The sequence below is a fragment of the Brachyhypopomus gauderio genome, chromosome 16, assembly GCF_052324685.1.
Source record: "Brachyhypopomus gauderio isolate BG-103 chromosome 16, BGAUD_0.2, whole genome shotgun sequence".
Classification (NCBI taxonomy): Eukaryota; Metazoa; Chordata; class Actinopteri; order Gymnotiformes; family Hypopomidae; genus Brachyhypopomus; species Brachyhypopomus gauderio.
Window position 1 is genome coordinate 21,670,251 of NC_135226.1, and position 24,610 is coordinate 21,694,860.

Here is a 24,610-nt window from a genome sequence, read left to right on the forward strand (position 1 = left end):
CTGTTCCTGCACAGCAACCTTAGATTTTATTTTGTGTTGTACTGACGTTTTTTCAGAGGCGCATTGAAAAATAAAGTGCTCTATAGGAATACTTTCGATTTGTGTGATTTTTCACGGGCACGGGTGGGTAACGGGTAGAATATTAACGGGTCCGGGCGGGTACGGATTTAACTTTGAAATAGCCACGGGTTCGCGTGCGGGTGGGTGCTGTACTCTGCGGATATGGGTGGGTACGGGTCTCAAAAATCGGACCCGTACAGGACTCTACTACACACTACCCCTCACACCAACCCCTCACACCACACACTACCCCTCACACCAACCCCGCACACCACACACTACCCCTCACACTACACACTACCCCTCACACTACACACTACCCCACACACTACCCCTCACACCACACACTACCCCTCACACCAACCCTTCACACCACACACTACTCCTCACACCACACACTACCCCTCACACTACACACTACCCCACACACTACCCCTCACACTACCCCTCACACTACACACTACCCCTCACACTACACACTACCCCTCACACTACACACTACCCCTCACACCACACACTACCCCTCACACTACCTCTCACATTACACACTACCCCTCACACCACACACTACCCCTCACACCAACCCTTCACACCACACACTACCCCTCACACCTACCCCTCACACCACACACTACCCCTCACACTACCCCTCACACCACACACTACCCCTCACACCTACCCCTCACACCACACACTACCCCTCACACCAACCCTTCACACCACACACTACCCCTCACACTACACACTACCCCTCACACCACACACTACCCCTCACACCACACACTACCCCTCACACTACACACTACCCCTCACACCACACACTACCCCTCACACCAACCCTTCACACCACACACTACCCCTCACACTACACACTACCCCTCACACCACACACTACACCTCACACCACACACTACCCCTCACACACTACCCCTCACACCACACACTACCCCTCACATTATACACTACCCCACACTACACACACTACCCCACACTACACACACTACCCCTCACACCACACACTACCCCTCACACTACCTCTCACACTATACACTACCCCTCACACCACACACTACCTCTCACACCACACACTACCTCTCACACTATACACTACCCCTCACACCACACACTACCCCTCACACTACACACTACTTCTCACACCACACACCTGCCCTCACACTATACACTACCCCTCACACAGGCTAACTATGGCCTTTGGCATGTAAGGAACTACAGCGCGTGTGGTGTCCCTGAACCAGTTCCATAATCTCCAGACTGACCACACACACATCTGCTGTTTTGACATTCATCAGACCAGAGCCCTGCTGAGAGGCGGAAGAGCGGTCTAAAGACGGCCCGATCTCTCCCGTGACTGAGCACAGACTCATACACACACTCCCTCATGGCCAGAGACAGTTCATCCAGAACAAACTACAGAATGCGAGGGAGAGGAGCCACGTCACTCACTGGAGAGGACACTGGTTTAATATTTCAGCTCCTGAAGCAGATCTCATTGGTGTTTGGGTCTCTGAATGGCTACACCTGATATCCCTCACATTACTAACTACCACTCACACTATCCCTCACACTACCCCTTACACTACTAACTACCCCTCACACTACACAATACCCCTCACACTACTAACTACCACTCACACTACTAACTACCATTTACATTTACGGCATTTACCATTCACACTATCCCTCACACTACCCCTTACACTACTAACTACCCCTCATACTACACACTACCCCTCACACCACACACTACCCCTCACACCACACACTACCCCTCACACCAACCCCTCACACCACACACTACCCCTCACACCACACACTACCCCTCACACTACCTGACTACTCTCTTTTACATCTCTCTGTGCTCTGCTCACTGCGAGTACTTATTTGCGTGGGAGATTTTCCGCACTGAAGGAGTATGGACAGACCAGAGTCAATTTCTCACTCTTTCTCTCACCTCCCCAGTTCTCTCTCTCTCTCTCTCTCTCTCTCTCTCTCTCTCTCTCTCTCTCCCTCTCTCTGTGGAGCCTAGTCTGCAGTGTTTATATGCCTGCTGTGAAATTTCTTGAGCAGCAGGACAGAAGCTCCGTTATCAAAACAAAGACCCACACATGTCTCAGTGTCTCTGAAGAGCAGGAATATGGCTGCTGGCTGCGTTCACTGCTGCTGGGTGTCCCTGGAGCCCAACACGGACAGCCTGTGTGATCATGTGCCCTGTCCTTGAATGCCCCGCCCTCACGTGCACTGCCCTCACGTGCACTGATGTGTAAAGCCGCCCCGTGAACAGACGTTCTCTCTGGATTGTGCTGGCAGCTAGTATATAGTCGTTTATCCTGAACTGGAGAACCCAGAGAACCCAGAATCCCAGCTATTTCCTTCCATTAATCCCTGAGAGCCAGAGCTTACCTTGCAAACAAGGACACACTACGTTAACATAGCTCATGGAAAAGCAGTGAATTATCTGCATGTTGAACTCACACCTGAGAACTTGTAAAAACACTGATTCACACCCCATTTGTAAAAACACAGATTCAAACCTCACTTGTAAAAACACAGATTCAAACCTCACTTGTAAAAACACCGATTCACACTCGACTTGTAAAGACAGATTTAAACCCCACTTGTAAAAACACCAGAAACACCAGTGCAGAAACGCACTGCAGCCTGTGTGAACACACCCACAGTGTGCTGCGGGTAATTCTGTCTCTGATAACGGGGGGGGTCAGTGTGAACTGGATCAGGTGGTGTTTGCATGAAGTAATGTACGTTGTGGGGGTCTAATGGGTAACGGGGAGCTCGTTAAGACAGGCTGTCTGCTGCTGTGTGTCCCAGTGCACCCCAAGATCGTCACTCAGCCCAAGGACCAGGTCTCTGCCCAGGGGCGGGCCGTCACCTTCTACTGCGGCACCAAGGGCAACCCCCCTCCAGCGGTGTTCTGGCAGAAAGAAGGGACCCAGGTGAGCACCCAGCTAGCACACTCCCCGTGTGTCTGCCACACGGCCCACTCAGCAAGGCTCGTGTCTCGGCAGCCCACGCTTGCCCCTGATTAAGTATTGTGTGTGTTACCAACGCCTCTTTATTCAGAGCTCTTCATTTAAATCCGATTCATTTGTGTCTCGCCGTGTTTATCAGAGAATCATTAGCTCCTTCTAAGCTTGAGAGCAAAACAGAGCACTGGAATTGAAATAAGGATAGAGACCCCCTCCCCAGACACACACACACACACACACACACACACACACACACACACCCCCATCAGCAGCAGTGATGATTAGCTGCAACACACTGATTAAGCCACAGAAGTGAGTGACAGCACCAGACCGCTTCAGCTCCACTCAGAGATGAAGAGCAGATCTGAGCCCTGAATGTCCTGATGACAGAGTGACGGGGAGGAAGGAGCTGGAGAAACCAGGAGCACGTGGAGAGGAGGGAGGAGAGGAGAGGGAGATGGAGGGATAGAGATTGGGAAAGGGATAGAGACAGGAGAGAGGGAGAAAGAGAGGAAAGAAGGATAGAGACAGGAGAGAGAGACAGGGAGAGAGGAGAGAGAGATAGGAAGAAAGGAGAGGGAGAGAGAGAAAGGGAGAGAGAGAGAGAGAGAGAGAGAGAGAGAGAGGAGAGGAGAGGCTTTATAGGTCACCACGTGTCCCATCTCCTCCTTTAGACCCATACAATTGTTGGTGTGGAACTTGATGTCATTCCATTAACACACAGGCAGACTGTGTTAGTGATGGCAGGTCCACACTCAACCTCACGACACTAAAACCAAGCAGACAGTGACCCAGGGAGCCAAAGACACTCCACACCAGGAAACAGAATTAAGACCAAGCATGGGCAACATATTCTGGAAAGGGTCATGTAGTAAACAACATACAGCTCCAAGCAAAAATGAGGGGGAGGTGTGTGTGTGTGTGTGTGTGTGTGTGTGTGTGTGTGTGTGTGTGTGTGTGTGTGTGTGTGTGTGTGTGTGTGTGTGTGTGTGTGTGTGTGTGTGTGTGCACCAGCTGACTACAATCAGTGCTCCAGGTATCTCTGTATGAAGGGTACACACAGCTGGGCAGGCAGTTTGATAATCATCCTGCTAACTAGCCTGCTAATCAGCTTGGCAGTCCTGAAGTCCTGAAGCACCATATTAACTCAAGACTCCCAGATTTTACAAGCAGCACCAAAACTGGAGCTTTATTTCAATATCAATATTCAAAAATAAATTAATTTGGCAATTATTCATCAAAATATATTTAGAATCTCTGTTGTTTAATATTCAGTAAGGGGATATTGCATGTCAAATCCACCTGACATCTAAGCATCAATATATCATTAATCTGGATCAGCTTAAGCTTGACAATGTTGGCACCTCCTCTTGCTCTGAGTCTCTGGCTTCTGGAGGTCTCTGGAGATCTCTGGAGGTCTCTGGAGGTCTCTGAGTCTCTGGAGATCTCTGGAGGTCTCTGAGTCTCTGGAGGTCTCTGGAGATCTCTGGGTTTGGCATTTGTTGTCTTGGTCCTGGACTTGACTCCAGTTCTGCTACATGTTGTGTAGATGCTGTTATTCCCGGGACAGCCTCCCTCTCAAGCTGGACGTTACTCTGTGTCCATGAGCGGGGAGCTGACCATCACGGACGTCCACAGAGAAGACGCTGGCTACTACGTGTGCCAGGCCATCAGCGTGGCTGGCAGTGCCATCTCCAAAGCTCTGCTGCAGGTGGACACTGGTACGCAATCATTCACCATCCAGTGTAATATCATTATGAACAGAGCATCACAAATTATTCAGATACCTTGTGCATAATTGATGCTAGCCGTTCCACACCTTAGGCGACCATCGATCATCCGCTTGGTCTTGGCTTGTGCAGAGGGTCACAGGCTCCCTCACCTCATAACCACCTCCATCTCCTCTGCTACAGTACAAAAATGGCGTGATGTTTCTCTTTTGGCCACTGTCAGTCCAAAAGCATGAGACAAACGTGTTCATGCGATGCCTTCTGACCACAGAGATCCTGTGAACCGACCCGCTTTGTTGTGTGTGCCGCAGGCCCCGGGGACCTGGTGCCCCCGATCATCCGGCAGGGTGCGGCCAACCAGACTCTGGCCGCCGGCTCAAGCGCCAGGCTCCAGTGCCAGGCGGCGGGCAGCCCTGCGCCCAGCATCAGGTGGGCGAAGGACGGGCGAGACCTCCCGGGCGACGGTGCCCGCCTCAGCCTCATGGACAACGGCACTTTGCACATCGACGCTTTGCAGGTAGCTGGACGTACGAATGTTCCGTTGTTGACTTTCATTAGCGGCGAAGAAATCGAAAGCACTTTGGACGGATCGGGCCCTCGCGGAACATTCCAGACTGAGTGAGACGTGCACAGAAACGTGTGGGGTTAATGGCCACAGCTTGAAGGCTTTCATTTGCTGTGACTCGCATGCAGCTAAGGGAGAGAAACACGTATACTTTCCTATTTATATGGAATTAAAATAATATTCTATTTTAATTATGATGCAGTTTATTTTTTGCCATTTTTAAACATGATTATTTTAAACAATTTTTTAAATCTATTTTGCAAACCTTCTGCACATTGAGAAGTTCTGTTTTGGCTTATAACCTCTTTTTAAAAAAAGGATCTTTTGGTCCAATAGATTTTCTATCATTTATGCAAGGATGTCAAAAGAACCATCATTGGAATGCTGTGTGCATGAACACAGTCCAGCATGAATTTGCATGCTTGTGAACTGGGTTAAACTATCAAAACTGATTTACCATTTGTTGATGCCTTTTTACTGAAACTCAACGTTTATATTTTTTTTTCAGGAGAGAACTTTGCAGTGAAGGTTATGATTACATTTACTACCATGATTCCCATGAGATTACAATTTCTCTTTTCTCTTTCTGTGCCTCTTCTCCATAAAGTAGCTTTAATCAAATCTTTATTTAATAAACACATAAAGATCATAATAATTCATTTGTCTAAAAACATAAATTATGGCTTTGACAAATTATGCATTTGAGTTTTCCCCTTAAATCTCTTGCTGCCCTGAAGTATGTATAGGTTTTCTCATTAACGCAGACACTTACTGAGTATAATTAATGACTAGAAACTGCCTCCCCCCACCACAGTAAAGTTCACCCCCCCAACCATAACAGTAAGGTTCACCTGCACTGGGAAGCTCTCTGCGAAGCGTGCTTCACGCCCAGTACGTCAGAACAGACGCCGATCTGTCAGACGATAATAGCGGCCAAGACGGGAGATACATTAGCCTCTCTAAGACTTCAGACAGCAAAAGACGCCTTTTTCCAGAAGGGAACTGAAATGTTTCATTCACCACTGCACCGCAGAGCTGCTTTGAATTGTAAAGTGCCCCCGCCACAACCAGCCACGCGTCCTTCAACGCTTTGCGCGTCCTTTCAAAGATTGCGTGACCTTTTACGAGCCGCTTCAAATTAATACGACATGTTTTGAGCATTTTATCTTTTTCACACATGGTATGTGCAGATTATGGTTGTGCTGGCTTTCTCATTCAGCTCATTAGTTGGAATATGCATCGCATGTCTCCCATGAACACGTGACGTCATGTGTAGGCACATTCACGTGGTCTTGTTTGCTCATTTAATGAAGACTTAATTTTGTATATTTCGTATATATCACGCCATGATTGCATGCCAGATTTAGTTGTTTTTTGTTTGTTGTTTTGGTGTATGCCATCGTGACCTCTAGCTCCCCGGGCACCCGCCACAGCGGTTGAAACATCCCGTTTGATCCGCACCAGATGGGGAGGAGTGTCATTTGCAATTATCTCTGTCCTCTCATATCCATAAAGAGAGACCCGTTTTACCTTCTCTGTTGCTAGGAGACCGACTCGGGGACGTACACCTGCGTGGCCTCCAGTTTGGCGGGCGAGACCAGTTGGAGCAGCACAGTGAGCGTGAGAGGTGAGCGAGCAAACGCCCCCTTTACCCCCCACACCGCCTCCCCGACACACCCACCGGGCCTGCTGCGGGGTGCCCTGACCCGGTCGCGTGTGTGTGTCCGTAGCCGCGGGGACGCCCTCTCTCCCGCCGGCCTCCCTGGCCCTGCAGCTGCCCGGACCGCCCCAGAAGCCCGTGGTGACGGACGTGACCCAGGACAGCGTCACTCTGACCTGGCAGCCCAACCAGCACGAGGGGGGCACTGCCGTCACCTCCTACGTTATTGAGGCTTTCAGGTAAAAGGCACTTAAGTGTTGGTGTTAAATGTTAAGTGTCGTTTTCATGCACATTGAAGCAGGGCTTAATTTGAGCTGGATCCTGCCGGAACAGGATCCATGAACTCTTTCATTTTGAAGGGTGCGTTCCGGGAACTGTCTGCCTCGATCCGGTATCTTTCAAGCCTACTAATTATAAGTTATGAAGAAATCTGTCTGCGTTAAACCAATTAATTGAACAAACAATTCTATAAAAGACACTTTTAAACACAAGATCCACATTCAGGCTTCCTAAATCACATAAGAGCTCTCCCTTTTAGCAATGCCTTTCCGCGTCTCCCCTATAAAGCTAGTTATACTTTCACTAATGACTGTAGCGTGCGACTCCGCACACCTCGCGCGAACCTCCACGAACGGCAGAAGCGTTTATACTTGCCTCGTCACATTCTATGCAGTGTTTTCCGTAACGATATGTGGTAGTATAAAGAAACACCCCTCAAACACAGGGGAAGGAACATTTACCTGACGAATTTTAATGTTGCTTTGTGTTTCAGATTTGAAAAGTGCTAGCTTTAGGCTAAAGTACTTGAAAATGCACTTAAAATGCACTTCTGCACTTAAAACACTTATAAAACACACGTAAATCATTTAAAAGTAATTTATATATACGAATTGGCTTGTTATTTTGACATTTGTGCGCCTAAGCGTTCGATCCGGTGACATTGTTGGCCTCAGTGACCCCGAGTCTCATGCCGCTGTTTGCGTTCCGGCATCATTTGATTTACAAATTAAGCACTGCATTGAAGCTTTCTTAAGCCAAGGTCTTTAGTCTTGAATAAACTAAAGCGGAAGTGCTAATGGTCTGTCTGAAAGGGTTTTAAACCTGAAGGATCACAATATAGTGTTTTAACTGATTAGCACACTGGTTAACACACCCTAAATGATTGCGCCCTGATTTAACACACCGTGATATAATACACCCTGATATTGAACAAAAATAACTTTACCCAATTACCCAATCCTTCATGAGCAGGAAGTACATACATTCCTCTAAGACTTTAAAAACTTTTCTCCAACGCAGAAACATTTCAGGAACGTATTCAATAACTCCAGAGCATTGCAGTCTTTGTTGCTACGGAGACCGGGCTACGTTTGGGTTCTGCTGGAGTTGTGATTTTCGCTACACGCGCCAGTGCAGGCTGGTGTTACTTCACAGACATTTTACAACGAGCCAGTACTGTGATGATGACTTACTAGTCTTCTGTGTATCTGTTCTCTGACATTACAAAAATATTTTAGATCCAACATTTCAATGGTAACTGTTAAACTTTGCCATTGACTGCTAATTTAAGAGAAACACCTAAGACACTCCTGAAATGTTGTGCCATTACTGGATAGTTTCCAGAAAATGCCAGAAAACTCAAAAAAACAAAAAACTGGGATTTACTGAGCTCAGTCTGACCTTGATAAACACAGAAAACAACACAGACCACAGACCCCAGAATACAGAACACGGGTCCGAATGTCATCATGCACAGCTAATGTATTTAGCAGCAGCTCAACCAGTTGCTGAACATGACATCATCTCCTTTTGCCTTTTCCGTACTGAGGAAGAAGAGCTTCTCCTATTTGTTCGATCGTGTAAGTCTTCTCCACTCTACCACATCCATCACGGTGGCCTGTATTGTCAGAAGGTTTCGTTAGTGTGATGGTTGATGGAGAAGCTGCAGTCACGGGCCCGTCAGTGCTAATGGAGGCCCAGACTAAAGTGGGAGGTGTTTGTGGGAGCCGTGGGTAGGCCAGCCAGCCGTCACGGACCTTTGCCCCAGGCCAGACTGGTGGAGGGCAGCCCGGCACGGGACTATTGGTGCAGACAGGGGAGCAGAGGCCGTCATTTAGCTCTGCTCAGTCAACGTAGCAAAGAGGAGCTCTGGTTTGTTAGCATTAGCTTCCTCTGCTCAGTGTGTGCAGCCTCTGTGGATAATGCTAACCTTGTCAACAAAAGAACCCGATTGTCTCTGATGTCCTTCACACACTCCCAGTGTGTGTGTGTGTGTGTGTGTGTGTGTGTGTGTGTGTGTGTGTGTGTGTGTGTGTGTGTGTGTGTGTGTTTCAGCATTTTTAGACACCAGTGGCCAATCTGGACTTTAAAATTTTTTTATAGTTGGTCATGTGGAACAGTTTTTTGAACCCACATCAGAATTTCATCAGTAGTGAAAGAAATAAACACACATAGGCCTTGTGTGACATTGCCATGATGGAGGGTGGGGGCCGTGATAGAGGCAGTGGTGAAAGTGACAGTATTTAAATAAACATACAAAACAAGATGTAGAAACGCATCTCTAAGGACGTGGAATCAAGCTCGACAGGCGTGCAAGACGAGTCGTGTTCCGAAGACTCGTAAAGTGCCTGGAGCTTTTAGGAGGAGCAGACTACACGTGAAGCGTGGGAGAGGAGGGAGAAGAGGAAGAGGAAGGCAGTAATTAATAAAGCAGTGATGGAAGGAGGATGTGGTCCCGGCGTGATTGGTGCTGCTGTGAGCGGAGCTCTGACAGCACGCCAGCCGCCCCGTGACACTTCAACAATAACTTGGGGGAGAAAAAGCTTTAAAATCCATTAGCAAATTGACATTGTGCCGCGGCGAGGGGGTTCGGCGTTTGTTGTGTGTCTCCACAGGTAATTGAAGAGCGGCAGCTCAGGCACTTGAGTCCATCTTCATCACATCATCACATCATCACAGTGATGATCCCGTGTTTTGTGCAGTCAGTCCGTGGGCAGCACGTGGCAGACGGTGGCTGAGCAGGTGAAGCAGGAGAAACACACGGCGCTGGGCCTGTTCCCCAACACCGTGTACCTCTTCATCGTCCGTGCGGCCAACTCCTACGGCCTGAGTGACCCCAGCCCCATATCGGAGCCTGTCAGAACACGCGGTGCGTCTGAACGTTGACCAAAGTGCATCATTTGTGTTTTCCCAGCCTCAAGATTGTGTGTGTAACCTTAAGCGTGTGTGTGTGTGTGTGTGTGTGTGTGTGTGTGTGTGTGTCTTTTAGATGGTGGTCTTGGAGGTGCAGCCGTCGATCACAGGCGTGTGCAGGCAGATTTAGCCCAGGTCATAGTGCAACTGCACCCTCCAGAAGTTCTCTCTCTCTCCAGCGTTCAGATCTCGTGGACCGTGAGAATCGCACCTTCATCATCTGCATCATCACCATATTTCCCAAAGCCTTGTTCCTAAAGGAGCATCAGCCCAGCGCACGCTGTGTTCTTTCAGGTCACGCATGAGCCAGACTACATAGAGGGCTACCGACTGCTGTACAGGCCAGTGGGCGGAGCCTGGCTGGCTCAGGACATAAAGGCGGGGCCTGAGCACATGGCAGTCCTATCAGAGCTGCGCAGCGGTGCGGAGTACGAGCTGAAACTACGGCCGTACTTCCGAGAGTTCCAGGGCTCCGACAGTGAGCTGGCAGTTCTGAACATGCCACAGGACGGTGAGTCTGGCCCCGATGTTCTCGCACGTGCCGTGATGATTGGTGTCTAGATACGTACGCCTCCCGAGGCAAGATGTGCGATCGTTAGCCATCTGTTCACTCTGTGTTACCCACGTTGTCGGTTCCAGTAACTTACGTGAGTCCAAGAAACGGCTTGTCTGGATTAAGAGTGTCCACATCACTGAAGAACATCTTTTGTAGGTCTGTAGCTCATTATGGGTTTGGTAATGTGGTATTAAATCAGCCGTTCTGATCCTCTCCTCCAGTGCCGAGCGGCCCCCCTCAGGCTGTGACCGCCGTGCAACTGGGCAACAGCTCTAGTGTGCGTGTGTCTTGGGAGCCTCCCGCCCCTGACAGCCAGACGGAGCCCGTACTGGAGTACAGGGTAAGACCCGTGGCCCCGCGCCCCAGACATCCAGCTGCAGGACACGGGGACACTAACCACTCCCCCTCTGCCCCGCCCCTATGCAGGTGTGGTGCGTGTGGAGCAACGTGTCCGGCCAGGAGGAGCTGCGGCTGAACCGGACCGTGAGTGGCCACACCCTCTGGACACTGCTGGAAGGCCTGGAGGCGGAGCTACAGTACCGCGTGCAGGTGGCCGCCGTGACCCGCGGAGGTGCCGGAACACCGAGCCGGCCGGTCTTTATCCGCCTGGGTGAGAGAACACCCACCTGCAGCAGAACACCCACCTGCAGCAGAACACCCACCTGGTCCTTTACACCCCTGTGATGGATGTGATCACTCAGTTATCACACAATACAATCTGAGGGACGTTCCCCGTAGCTGTAAAGGGGGTTTGTTTGTTTGCTTGATCTCCAGGGCAAATGAGGATATGTGGTTGTTCTTTCTGTTCTACAGAGAACCTCTTTCTGAATATTCAGCACCCAGTGGGGTGATCAGCTTTCTGTGCAGTGCTGCCCAGATGTAATTGGATCCAGTTTTGGCTGTTTGGCTGTGCTTAGGACAAACCCAGCTGAGATCCTCACGAGCCGAGCAGCAACCCCACGGCGAACGCCCAGAGCACGATGTTGCCCACGTTGCACTTCTGGGGGCTTGTCTGTGGCACGCACAATATCAGATATAAATCCTGTAAAATAACTGCTGTAATAATAATCTAGAACGTAGGAAGATGGTGTGCTGCATTGGCTGTAAAGCAGATGGATTAATGTCGTGGCTAAGCCAAGAATTCCCACTGAGCATTTGCGAAATGACTCGAAAATTGATGCTTCCATATAGTCCAACCCTGACACAGTCTGAGAGACTCTACCAAGAAACATATGCATGAATTCTAATGGCAGTGTGTGAAACACTGACATTTACTGTCTGAACGATACATGTCATTTCTGCGAAAGGTGAGCCTATCAAGTTATGACACAAAACTTTTTGTGAGTTTCTTTGGTAGCTCCTTTCTGAAAATGTGTTTGGATTTTTATATTAGAGCAAGTTTTGACTTGGTGAGTGACACAAGCTTATCAGGCCTGTGGGATGTGACCCCAGGGAACACCTCCGACAGACATCAGTCTACTCAAACGATCCCTTGTGAAAAAGTCGTATATTTAAATATAATAATAGTATACTTGAACTATATGCGGAATAATTAAAGTATACTTTTTCTTCTTATACTTACAATTTTACCTACTTAATCAGTCTTTCAGTATACTTTGAAAAAGTATACTTTATTTGGCTGTGCTACTTTTGTACTGGCTATGTACTTAATAAAAATATACTTAGTATTAAACTGTGCTTTTTTAAATAATAAACCTATCATTTTACTAAATGTGTCCTATGAGCCTATATTTTTGCAATAGAACTTATTGTATTGTACTTCAGTGAAAGTATCTATAAGTATTTACAATTTCAAATGAATATTCCATCACAAACGTTGTGATAATAGTATTTAACATCTTTAACAAAATGCAATTTATAACAAATGATTTGGAAATGTGAAAGCATATGTGTGAACTCATTTTTAATACAACACATATTTCATACATAAATACATATACATTAATATAAAAATAAAATTGAAAACTCAAAAGTACACTATAAGGTCAAAAGTATTACGACAAATATTCCTATTCTAATGGAAGTATATTACTTGGTCAGTATTTCTTTTCTTAAGTTGCTTTCTTGGAGTCGGACAGTCTTCTTCTAGGTCTTATATTGACCCCTATTTTTAGCCATCCTGAAATGAAAAAAACAAAATAAAAAAAAACTAAACATGCAATTATACAATTAATTGCTTGTTTGTAATTCTTTCTTTTCCTATTTGAGATTTGTAACAACACAAACTATATACTTCAGAAAGATATTATTGTAGGAGTGCATTAATTATACCACAGTTAGTGTATTAGAAGTATATTACTTATCCCACCTAAAGTGTACTAGAATTACATGAATCACACTAAAGTAAGTGTATTAGAAGTACCTGACTTATCCTACAGAAAGTATACTAGGAGTACATTACTTGTACTAATAATAGTGTAATGACATCCTACAGAAAGTGTACGTCAATTATACTGCAGTATATTAGGATTACATTACCTATACTAAAGTAAGTATATCACAAGATTTATTTAATCACACTTAATGTTTTTAGTTTTCTGTTGGACAGCTCACACAAATATACTTAAATTATATTAAATAGTGGCAAAAATAACATATGACTAGTATATTTAGTATACACTTAGTGCAGATTTATATCACTTTAATTACAAATAAGTAGTAATTAAGTACAAATTAGTAGTTCCAAAATAGCACAACTTAAGTACATATATATTTCAGCATAATTTTAGTATACTTTTTTTTCACAAGGAATGGCAGAGCTTTGAAGGGGCAAGAAATGGACTACTCTTGACTGGACTACTCTTGACTGGACTACTCTTGACTGGACTACTCTGGACTACTCTTGACTGGACTACTCTGGACTACTCTTGATTGGACTACTCTTGACTGGACTACTCTTGATTGGACTACTCTTGACTGGACTACTCTTGACTGGACTACTCTTGATTGGACTACTTTTGATTGGACTACTCTTGACTGGACTACTCTTGACTGGACTACTTTTGATTGGACTTCTCTTGACTGGACTACTCTTGACTGGACTACTCTTGACTGGACTACTTTTGATTGGACTACTCTTGACTGGACTACTCTTGACTGGACTACTCTTGATTGGACTACTCTTGACTGGACTACTCTTGATTGGACTACTCTTGACTGGACTACTCTTGACTGGACTACTTTTGATTGGACTACTCTTGACTGGACTACTCTTGACTACTCTTGACTGGACTACTCTTGATTGGACTACTCTTGATTGGACTACTCTTGACTGGACTACTCTTGACTGGACTACTCTTGATTGGACTACTCTTGACTGGACTACTCTTGATTGGACTACTCTTGACTGGACTACTCTTGACTGGACTACTTTTGATTGGACTACTCTTGACTACTCTTGACTGGACTACTCTTGATTGGACTACTCTTGATTGGACTACTCTTGACTGGACTACTCCTGACTGGACTACTCCTGACTGGACTACTCTTGACTACTCTTGACTGGACTACTCTTGACTACTCTTGACTGGACTACTCTTGATTGGACTACTCTTGATTGGACTACTCTTGACTGGACTACTCCTGACTGGACTACTCCTGACTGGACTACTCTTGACTGGACTACTCTTGACTGGACTACTCTTGATTGGACTACTCTTGACTGGACTACTCTTGATTGGACTACTCTTGACTGGACTACTCTTGACTGGACTACTCTTGACTGGACTACTCTTGACTGGACAACTCTTGACTGGACTACTCTTGACTGGACTACTCTTGACTGGACTACTCTTGACTGGACTACTCTTGACTGGCTGCATCAGCCATCTGACCTGCACTGCACTAAGTGCCTTCACAAGTGAAAGGCAAGACGAAAAGCAAATAGCGCCCTCGAAAATGGAAGCAGGAATGGAACATAGCAGATCACCAGCAGGAAAGAAACTGGTGATGACTGATGATGACTGGTGGTGACTGGTGATGACTGGTGATGACTGGTGGTGACTGGTGATGACTGGTGATGACTGGTGATGACTGGTGGTGACTGGTGGTGACTGGTGATCTGTGATGACTGGTGATGATTGGTGATCATATTGATGATGGTCATATCAGTTATAAAGTGTTACTTTTTTGTCCAGTAGCATGTATAAAAAGAGCTCAGAGACCTACATGTGTCACTCAGTTTAGATGCAAATGCCCTTTAATCAGACTTCGTGAGAATTTCATGTGGAATCCATAGTGCTGGAGCCAGACCAGGTCAAAGGTCACAGGTGAACTGCAGGTATGACTGGTGTTCATTGGTCCAGTGTTGGAGGAGGTAGTTCTCATTTAATGGGTCGTTCTCCTGGTGCATAGTTACTTTGACACAATGACACTCAACCTCTCCCCCAAACTACTGCAGACATATTTCAGCAACACAAAAATATATATGTGTGGAATATAGACCAGTGACTGATACGTCTCTCACTCTCTCTCTCTCACTCTGTCTCAGTCACTCTCACACACCCTTTCTCTCACTCATTCACACTCTCACACATTGTCTCACTCTCTCTCACTGTCTCAATCCCACTCACTCACTCTCTCTGTCTCTCTCAGGAGCCCCTGTGATGAACCCCCCATTTCCAGAGCTGAAGGATGAAAGTATCACCCTCTCCGAGCAGATCTCGGGTGTAGTTCGGCAGCCCGCTTTCATCGCCGGCCTGGGTGCAGCGTCCTGGGTGGTGCTAATGTGCTTCAGTGCCTGGATCTACTGCCGACACCGGAGGAGTAAGGAGCTGGGTCACTACGCCGCCTCGTTCGCCTACACGCCCGCAGGTGAACCTCGGGGCAGCTGGGACACTCAACCTGCCCTTCACAGTGTCAGGCTAACCATGCATTACAGTAGCAGTAAAAATGTAAAATGTAAATGTGCTATATTTTTGTCAATTGTGATTTTTTGTCTCCGCAATCGAAATATGTCCTCCGCTTTTAACCCATCTGTGCAGTTAGAACACACACACACACACACACTAGTGATTACTAGGGGGCTGTGGATCACACGTGCCCAGAGCGGTGGGCAGCACTAGCCCGGCGCCCGGGGAGCAGTTGGGGTTAGGTGCCTTGCTGAGGCCATGATTGAGGTGCCCTTGAGCAAGGCACCTAACCCCAACTGCTCCCCGGGTAGTCACTAGTGTGTGTATGTGTGTGTTCTAACTGCACAGATGGGTAAAAAGCGGAGGACAATTTTCGATTGTGGAGAAAAAAATCACAATTGACAGTAAAACTCTCTTTCTGATTTAGTTGGACTCTCCCATAGCAATGGATCAGGACTTATCAATGGAAGGTATCAATCAATAGAGATATTCTATTTTTGTACATGCTCCTTAAATCTGGAGATATATTTTCACATAGCAATTAAGTTAATTTGCGCTGACCTTTCCCTGCAGGCCACGTATGGTTGGATCAAACGTGGGTAACTACCCCTGGCTGGCAGACTCTTGGCCTTCCGGAAACTTCACCCCTGCTGCTAAAGACTCCGTGACCTGCTGTTCGAGCAGACACGAGTCCTCAGAGAGATACTATAACAGTGAGCCCACACCAGTCCCTGTATCTGCCTGGCAGCAGCCTGACATTCCACGCCTGGCCTACCGAACTCAGCTCATCTAATAACCGTGTGTCATTCCCAAGCCTCAGGGATACCCAGCTTCTTGAACCAGAGCGACACGTGCTCCCAGACGTCCAACGACGGGCCCATCTACAGCACCATTGAGGCAGCCGATGAGGAGCTGAGCAGTCCGTGCTCGGAGAACCCGAGGCCACGCCCCTCTGTGCTGGACCCCGCCCACAACCGCTGTTCCGACACTGACAGACGGAGCCTGCAGTCCGACCACAGCATGGCCGACTACGCAAGGCTCCAGTACCCACGGCCTGGCGACGGTATGTCAGTCTTAACTCCACCTTCTTGCTTACGATCGTGGGTAGATACACACCAAGCTGCCTGCTCCTGTCCCACTAATGCCGAGAGCAGCGTGTTTGGACGTCAGTGTTGTTAGGACGTGTTGCTGGCTGCCTTGTGTGCTGGAGACACTAACTAGGATGATGTGATTACAGCTAGCAGGACGGAGCAGGTCTCTACGGGACCGTCTGCCTTCCCTTGGTCTGATGTCCTGACTCTGTCTTGGATGAACTCCAGCGAACAACGGCATCGCGAGAGACAGCAACACAGGTGCGACCCGCCCCGACCCAAACCCCAACACACACAGCATACCTGCTGATAGACACATGGTATAATGGATATTTTGTGACAATAACTATGATGATGCTAACCAAACCTTCAAAACAATACTGTATGCTGAACTAAATGGGATTATTGGATTTGTGTGTATCTGCTGGTGTTTTTACCAGCTGCAAACTCACCCGTTACAAAGGTGGTGTTCTCCTTCTGGTGACATCACATCCTGGGTTTGGACTGTTTGGGGCCTGCTTGGTCTGAACTATGTTCAAGGTTCAAATAACTTGCATCAAAGTTTGTTTGGAGCAAGACCGACTTGTTCAGGGAGGATTTTGGGTGCTTACGTGATGCACATCAACATTCAAAAGGCAGCATTCACACCTTTTCAACAAACCGCATTAACAGACCAATTGCTCAAATAGAGCTAATGCTCAAATAGAGCTAATGCTCAAATAGAGCTAATGCAGTCTGAACACACTCCAAAAGATCAAAATTTAAACTCCTTAAAATTGATTTTTGACAAATTGGTTATCTAGGGCAGACATATTAGAAGTGCAACATTTGAGTCAAGTGCATTCAGTGTTTTAGTTGATCTGGGACATTTCAAGCTATATGTTCTGGTGGTCTGGACGTCCTTCTCCAAACCAGCTCTGACTCGGTCCTGAATCAGTCAAACCTGTACCACACCAGACAGAAGCCAGGCAGCAGAACAGATGTGGTTTCTGTCTGGTTCTGTTCGGTTCCAGTAACAGGGCTAATGCAGTTGTAGCTGAAGCCACACCATTAATGCCACGCTGTGGGTCTCTAACCACCAGACTCTGCACAGCATTTCCCTGTAGCTGCTGCCGAGAATTAATGGGAGAGACACACACAAAAACACACACACAAAAACACACACGCGTTTGCCTCCTCCTCTCGCGTGTTTGGTACATCGCCCTTTTGTAGTTGTAAATGCTTCGTCTCAGCAGTTTGCAGTATGTAGTTTATTAACCACCAGTTTCTGTCTTTCTCCTGAGGTTGTGTGGTCTTGGCTTATCTGGTCATTGGCTGCTATTGTTTTGCTGTACAGTAACCTGGGTTTGTTCAGTGTCTGGGTCAGCATAGAATTCATTTTCTGACCGTAACACTTAAACGGTCCTACCTATCGAATGTCCTGGTCCGTTCTGATATGTTGCGTGTGCGTGTGCTACAGCCCTGAGGAGAATGAAGACTGGTGTCCTCCGCTGCCGGAGAGGATGTATGTGATGGAGGAAAACGCCACCCTACCCGTCAGAGGAGAGCAAGCCTGTCGAATCAGCGTCTACAGTCGGCAGTCGGCCCCCCTCCACCCCCCACATGACCAGCTGCAGCCAAACTCACACCTGCTGCAGCCTGACCTGCTAACAGGGTACTGTCATACAAACACACACACCAGCAGTGTCATGGCATCAGACCACAACGCCACCACAACCACACCACTGTGTGGCAATGGATGTTGTGATGGTTTGAGTGTAATAGTGTCAGTGCTGTGTTGAGATTCATCATGTTATCACATCCATCAAAGATTGGAACTGTGGTCAGAACCTGATGAAGACGAGGAACCCAGATTACATTTCACAAATTGCAGGCTATAATAACTACCTACAAGTATAAAATTACATAAAATACACACACACACGCACACACACACACGCACACGCACACACACGCACACACACACACACACATACGCACACACAAATACATGCACAAAATATGCAACCTTTTTATATAAATTTAAATATCTTTGGGTTTGTGTTTGCCCGGCAGTAAAACACCATACATACCCGTGACCCAGTTACATTTGTCCAGCCCGAATCTGCTGGCCAAGCTGGAATCTCATAATGGAAGTCAGGCTTGTGTGACAACCCACTGGAGAGACTTCATTAAAACCAGCGCGCTGCTCTCTGACAACTCTGCACACTTTACAGGTGAGAACTGCACTAGCTGGACACTCTCGCCTGTCTGAACACATATTCTGCTAGGAGGCATTTTCATGGAGTCATATATTAGATTTTCTACTACTGTTTCTCTCCCCAAACAGGACAGTGTGAAAATTCCACTTCGTCACAACCAAGACCGAAGAAGAGATCACTCAGAGAGCGACCACGAGGAAGAGAAATCCCACAGCCAAGAGGTCAAGACAAAATACACAAACATGGTGCTGCTATGTTGTGTGATACATTAACATTGCTCAACAGTGGCACCACCATTAATACTCTCCTCCACCTACTGGCACAGATCTGCCCCCTCCACCCGAACCTCCACCTGCAGAGGGGTCCCTGAAGAGGCTGACGGAGAGACTGGAGTGCAGCGAACACACGCCCCCAGAACACCAACATGCCAACACAGCCGGCCAAGGCAGCAGCCAGAGGGCCGTAGAAGGTGCATCCTCACACTACACCCTGACAGGGCCAGAGCGTGGGCTTGATGGAGAGGAGGGTCACCACGCTGAACACACACGAGGGTCACCACCTCACGCTGAACACACACGAGGGTCACCACCTCACGCTGAACACACACGAGGGTCACCACCTCACGCTGAACACACACGAGGGTCACCACCTCACGCTGAACACACACAAGGGTCACCTCGCGCTGAACACACACAAGTGTAGGAAACTGAAGTTCAGGGACTAGTAAAGATGCATCTGTGGTGATGGGCTGTTTCCATGACAGCAACCCATAGCTTATGTGAGCACAGGCAGATATCAAGTGTGTATAGTTGAAGTGGATTTGATGAGCAGGTGCTGAACATGCTTATTAAATAACGCAACTTAAAATTTGACCTCCATCAGGCCCTGAAGCTCCTTTCAGCACAGGAATGTGGTGGCAACATCAGTATGAAGAACTGTTCACCATAGGTGAATGCTCAATGCTGTAAATGCATTATTGCCAGTTGTACAAGACCAGTGTCTAGTAACAGCGTTATCTAATAGAATCTATAAGGCCTAAAAGAGGTTCAAAATGCTTAAGTAAAATTTGTTCTCTACACCCAAATAGTCCAAGGTCATTTTATTAAATTCCTAATAAGTCTGAATCAGCTTTTTTTGTAATTGAGGCATTACTGACATGATGTAGATTTCATGAAAATAATACAATAAGCGCTGTAGTTGTAGCCCAACACGGTTGTTTCCATTGTGCGTTGAGCCGGTCCACTTCATGGAAGTCTCCTCAGACTTGTACACAGCAATCTCAAACCAGCGCCTCACTACAGGAATGGTGATAAATTTAGTCTCTTCTAGTGATTACAGTGAAGCTCAATGAAAGACTTTATTGCTAAGAATTATCTAAGATTTCTCATGTGACCCTCTGCCTTTGAATCAGTGCGTTCAAATGGTCTGTTTATGCCAAACTATCCTGTGTACAGATGAGGAACGGATCCAGTCCAGCAGGGCACATGTGCTGACCCGGGGCCCGGGGCCTGGGGCCCGGACACTGTCCCCCGTCTACAACAACCTCTCTCCGCTCTCACGGGGGACCCAGGAGAGGAAGTGAGGTACACAGAACATGACACTGCATGTGTGTGAATGTCAGAATGAATCAGATTGATGAATACAAACTAATTTAGGGCCATTGAACCAGGCTGCTTGAAAGCATGCGTGTGTGTGTGTGTGTGTGTGTGTGTGTGTGTGTGTGTGTGTGTGTGTGTGTGTGTGAGAGAGAGAGTGCATGTTTTCACACCGCTTAGTTCAATGGGTGTAAATTATTTAATTACAGCAGTTAAAACTCAATCAAAGACCGCTCACCTAGTAATCAATAAACAGCAGGACAACAAAACACTGATAGGTCGGCTGTGGGAGGGGGCGGAGACTCGTCCAGATGACACGGCAGCCATTTGGGTAACAGCACAGACAGGCAATCAAATCCGAGGCTTATCCGTGTTCTCAACAGAAAATACACAAACGCTGAGTGCAAAAACGTGGCTCAAAGCACTTTTCTAACTCTGTACATGTCTGCTGCCATTAATGTTAAATGCACTGCTAAATACCGCAAATACCACGAATACCTCGTTCACCGGGCTCATAAGTGGACCATATGATGCCTTGAAGGTACATTACCAAAGACCCGTAGACAGAGGCGGTGTGGAGCGTCCAGGGAGAGCGTGCTAGCCAGAGTGGTGGCGGGCCCCTTGGGCGGTGCTTTATGTAACCGAACACTTGCTCGCAGAGCGTGACGTGAGCGGAGGCTGACGAGGAACTCGCGTGAGCCCTCCTGCTGAGCCCTGCTGAGTCACACACAGAAGAACCACGCCAGAAGGTCACGTGCATACACCTCCTCCTTCATTTACATTTATTTATTAGTTATTTATTTATTTGTGTATTTATTGTGTTGTGTAAGCTTTTACTCTGTGTCCCTTTGCTTTACTGCCTTTGTGTGCATATTGATATTTCGTGGAGGCAGGTTATCTGTCCAGCACCCTGCACTTCTGAATGTGCTCGCCATTTAAATGTCTAATGTGGTGTTTACATGTGATGCCATGGATTTATGCTACGCTAACAGAGGCCCCTGACGGGACCAGCAGCCTCTATAGAGGAAACATTTCCATTAAACGAAAAACACCAATGCTACGAACACCGGATGATTTTAGGTGCCTAATTATGCAAGTGTGATCATTCTGTTAACCCCATTAGCATTAACTTGATTATGTCCTCTGATATGTTTGGATTGTACATGAAGACACAATTAAAGAGATCTGAGTCATTCTTTTATCATACCGCTGCAGAGGTCATTCTGTTCTGGAAACTCATTTAGCAGGTTTGATTGAAGATACAACCCAGCAGGCATTTCAACGTTGAATCGACGTTGAATCAACGTTGAAAGTTATGGTTGAATCAACGTTGGATTTTGTGTCGATTTTGAAAGGTGAATCAACGTTGATATGCCAACGTCGTTTCAACGTCATAAATTCAACCTTGAATAAACCATAAAATTCACATTCATGATGCTCAAAATTGCATGGGAGAGAGGAAAAAAACAACTGTATGCCATAATGCCATTTTTTTTATTCTCTCATTTTACTCGGAGTACCACCACACAACCTCAGTCATGGCCTCAAGTCTGGGACTCGAACCCACGACCCTTCGGTCTCAAGACCAATTCCCTAACCGCCAGGCCACGACTACCCTGCCCTACTCTCTTTAAACCTGTTGATTTGTCATTGCGAAGTTTTGTTTCTGCCTCAAAACATTTAAAACTGTTTCATTGCCTGATGTTGTCTTCCTGGTTAATACCTGCCTGTTTGTGACGATGTTTTTGGACGAATTAATAAATTTAAAAAAATTATATTATTATTATTATTATTACTACTACTACTACTACTACTACTAATAATAATAATAATTAATACCTCTTTCAAAACCCTCAGCCAATGCCAAAGTGTTGTTTATACTTTTTTATTGTATGTGTTTTTTTAACTTGAAATGGTAATACAAAGGCAGGTTGAAGATATTACGTTGATTCACCGTTAATAGTTCAACGTTTGCGCAACCATTTAATGTTAAACGTTGATTCACCGTTAATAGTTCAACGTCTGCGCAACCATTTAACATTAAACGTTGAATCAACGTTGTTTCAACGTTGAAACAACAACAGACAGTATTTCAACTATATTTCAACCACATTTCAACGTTGAAGGTCGGTCGTGTGCCAGCTGGGAATGAATGATTGATCTTCTGAAAAGAGCTGAAAGTTAACAAAATGAGAAGATATTTATTTGTTTTTTTTTTTTTCACATCGGTGTTTTGTAGGGAGTACCTGTATTCCCTAGGTTTCCTTTTTTAAAATACTACTGACCGTTCCTGACGGGCCACGAGTGTGTGTTCATTACAGCAGGTGTAGTGCACAAATAGCTGGGGCAGCTGTACGTATGGATGTGTGGTTTTTGAACGCCGCCTGCTCTGGGGTGTCTCTGCTTGAAGAACCACATCTGTGTGACATGACCCTGCCAAACTCGCCTCCCAATTACGAGACAGCCGAAGGGCACACAGCACACAGCTGAGACTCAAATCTAAAGTGCGAGGATGCGCTTGTGTGTGGCTAGCAGGCAGACGCTCTAGGGCTTTAAATCACTGTTTATGATTCACGGCCAAAGGGTGAAGAAAGAGGGGCAAACGAGGGGAAGACACTTATTTTTGGAGAATAGCTTCAAGATACTGTCCGCGCGCCAGGCTGAACAATACGACAGATGGCAGCTTTAGATGTTCATTAGGATGTAAACTGAAAGACGGAGATCTTTGTAGCTGGCAGATGATAAAAGCTGCATGACAACGCGACTTCCTGTCTGATCAGTCTATCGTATTTGCCTTGGCTCGGCTGAGGTGAGACGGTGGGTGAATTAGACCGCATGGCTGAACTAATGATGGGCGGACGGACGGGTGTGTCTCCACTGACCCCGACTGGTGAGGGAGCAAGTGTAAAAAGTTCAAGCTCAGGAACTCGCCCACAGACCTTAAAAGCGCCAGCAATCTGCTAGCACTTTCCTTGGTACGAGTCTGACCGCACTAACACCACCCACTGTAGGGCGCGCGGCCGGGCTGCAGAGCGAGCGCGCAATACAAGTCGCTAATTGACGCTCGAGCGCAGCGGCCGCGGTCATCGTGAACGCGGCCGCCACTCGAACATCTGTAACGGGAAACGCAGCAGTGAGAACTTCAGCAGATAAAGGCCCAGCTGGTGCTGCTCCTCGGACATGTTTGAGTGCTGATATAGGTCCGCTTGGTGGAACTGGCGTGTTATCTTAATGGATTTGCGCTGTGAGATGAATGATGGCGTTGCAGTGAGGTACCGCAGCACTCGGACCTGATTACACCAGTCATTATGATCAGGCCCTGATCTAAATGGGCCATTTGTAGGAATGCGGGCTGTGTCACTATTGATCCGGCCTGGAGTTCGTGCGTTGAATGAGCAACTGAGTTCTGGCTCTTCGCCCGCCGATAATCCACTACATTTAAGCCAAACGCTTGGAGCAGACGCGTTGTTGTTTGGTTCTGTTTCTGCACCCACATCCCCACTCCATTCAGTTGATGGATTAAAGGCTTGTGCAGACACGACCAGACCTTCAGAACAGGTGCACATGCATGCTGCGACTTCCTGAGCTTCTAATTCTTCAGTCTTAACTCAGGTAGTCCTACGTGGTATATTTCATGGTAAAAAAGAACAGAGCAGGTGACATGCAGACCCGCTAGTACTGAGATGTAATAAAATCTTAATCCATTCTTGATTATGTTTAAATGTTCACGCAGACGTCCTAGCCAGGGGTAGGTCGTTTTGATGGGCTGGCGGAACCTGCTGCCCTCTAGTGTTGGGCCGCAGACTTGGACCCTTTGAATATTAGACGTCCCGGCACAAATACTCAAATGATGCAATACTTCAGCGTTAAAGAACAGCAAAGTCGAACACTGGTTAAACTGAATGTAAACTGAGTACAGCTATATACCTGTAGGTCTACTCTAATTTCCTGCACCATCACACACTGCCAAGATAAACAATTAAAATAGAAAAAATTTTTTTGATGAGACACGTTTTGTGCATGTAAACTCTATACTGGTCTATTTACACATTAATGAATTTTTCTCTCTTATTGCATTTGCTTT

The 24,610-nt window shown here is 46.8% G+C and overlaps 1 protein-coding gene across 2 annotated transcripts in view; it reads left to right on the plus strand.

Moving 5' to 3' along the window:
* LOC143477895 (roundabout homolog 2) overlaps positions 1–21,785 on the plus strand; it is a 44,933-nt gene extending 23,148 nt beyond the window's left edge. For both annotated transcript variants that reach the window (XM_076976754.1, XM_076976755.1), the window contains exons 7-27: positions 2,908–3,032; positions 4,615–4,786; positions 5,107–5,312; positions 6,906–6,987; positions 7,091–7,259; positions 10,002–10,168; positions 10,289–10,410; positions 10,507–10,723; positions 10,990–11,108; positions 11,195–11,378; positions 15,383–15,601; positions 16,067–16,109; positions 16,213–16,352; positions 16,454–16,702; positions 16,877–16,991; positions 18,190–18,384; positions 18,786–18,946; positions 19,060–19,152; positions 19,257–19,400; positions 20,386–20,514; positions 21,186–21,785. In XM_076976754.1, the coding sequence (XP_076832869.1) occupies positions 2,908–3,032; positions 4,615–4,786; positions 5,107–5,312; positions 6,906–6,987; positions 7,091–7,259; positions 10,002–10,168; positions 10,289–10,410; positions 10,507–10,723; positions 10,990–11,108; positions 11,195–11,378; positions 15,383–15,601; positions 16,067–16,109; positions 16,213–16,352; positions 16,454–16,702; positions 16,877–16,991; positions 18,190–18,384; positions 18,786–18,946; positions 19,060–19,152; positions 19,257–19,400; positions 20,386–20,513 (3,050 nt within the window). In that variant the 3' untranslated portion in view covers position 20,514; positions 21,186–21,785. The remainder of the gene's footprint in view (positions 1–2,907; positions 3,033–4,614; positions 4,787–5,106; positions 5,313–6,905; positions 6,988–7,090; positions 7,260–10,001; positions 10,169–10,288; positions 10,411–10,506; positions 10,724–10,989; positions 11,109–11,194; positions 11,379–15,382; positions 15,602–16,066; positions 16,110–16,212; positions 16,353–16,453; positions 16,703–16,876; positions 16,992–18,189; positions 18,385–18,785; positions 18,947–19,059; positions 19,153–19,256; positions 19,401–20,385; positions 20,515–21,185) is intronic.
* The last annotated feature ends 2,825 nt before the right edge of the window (positions 21,786–24,610 follow it).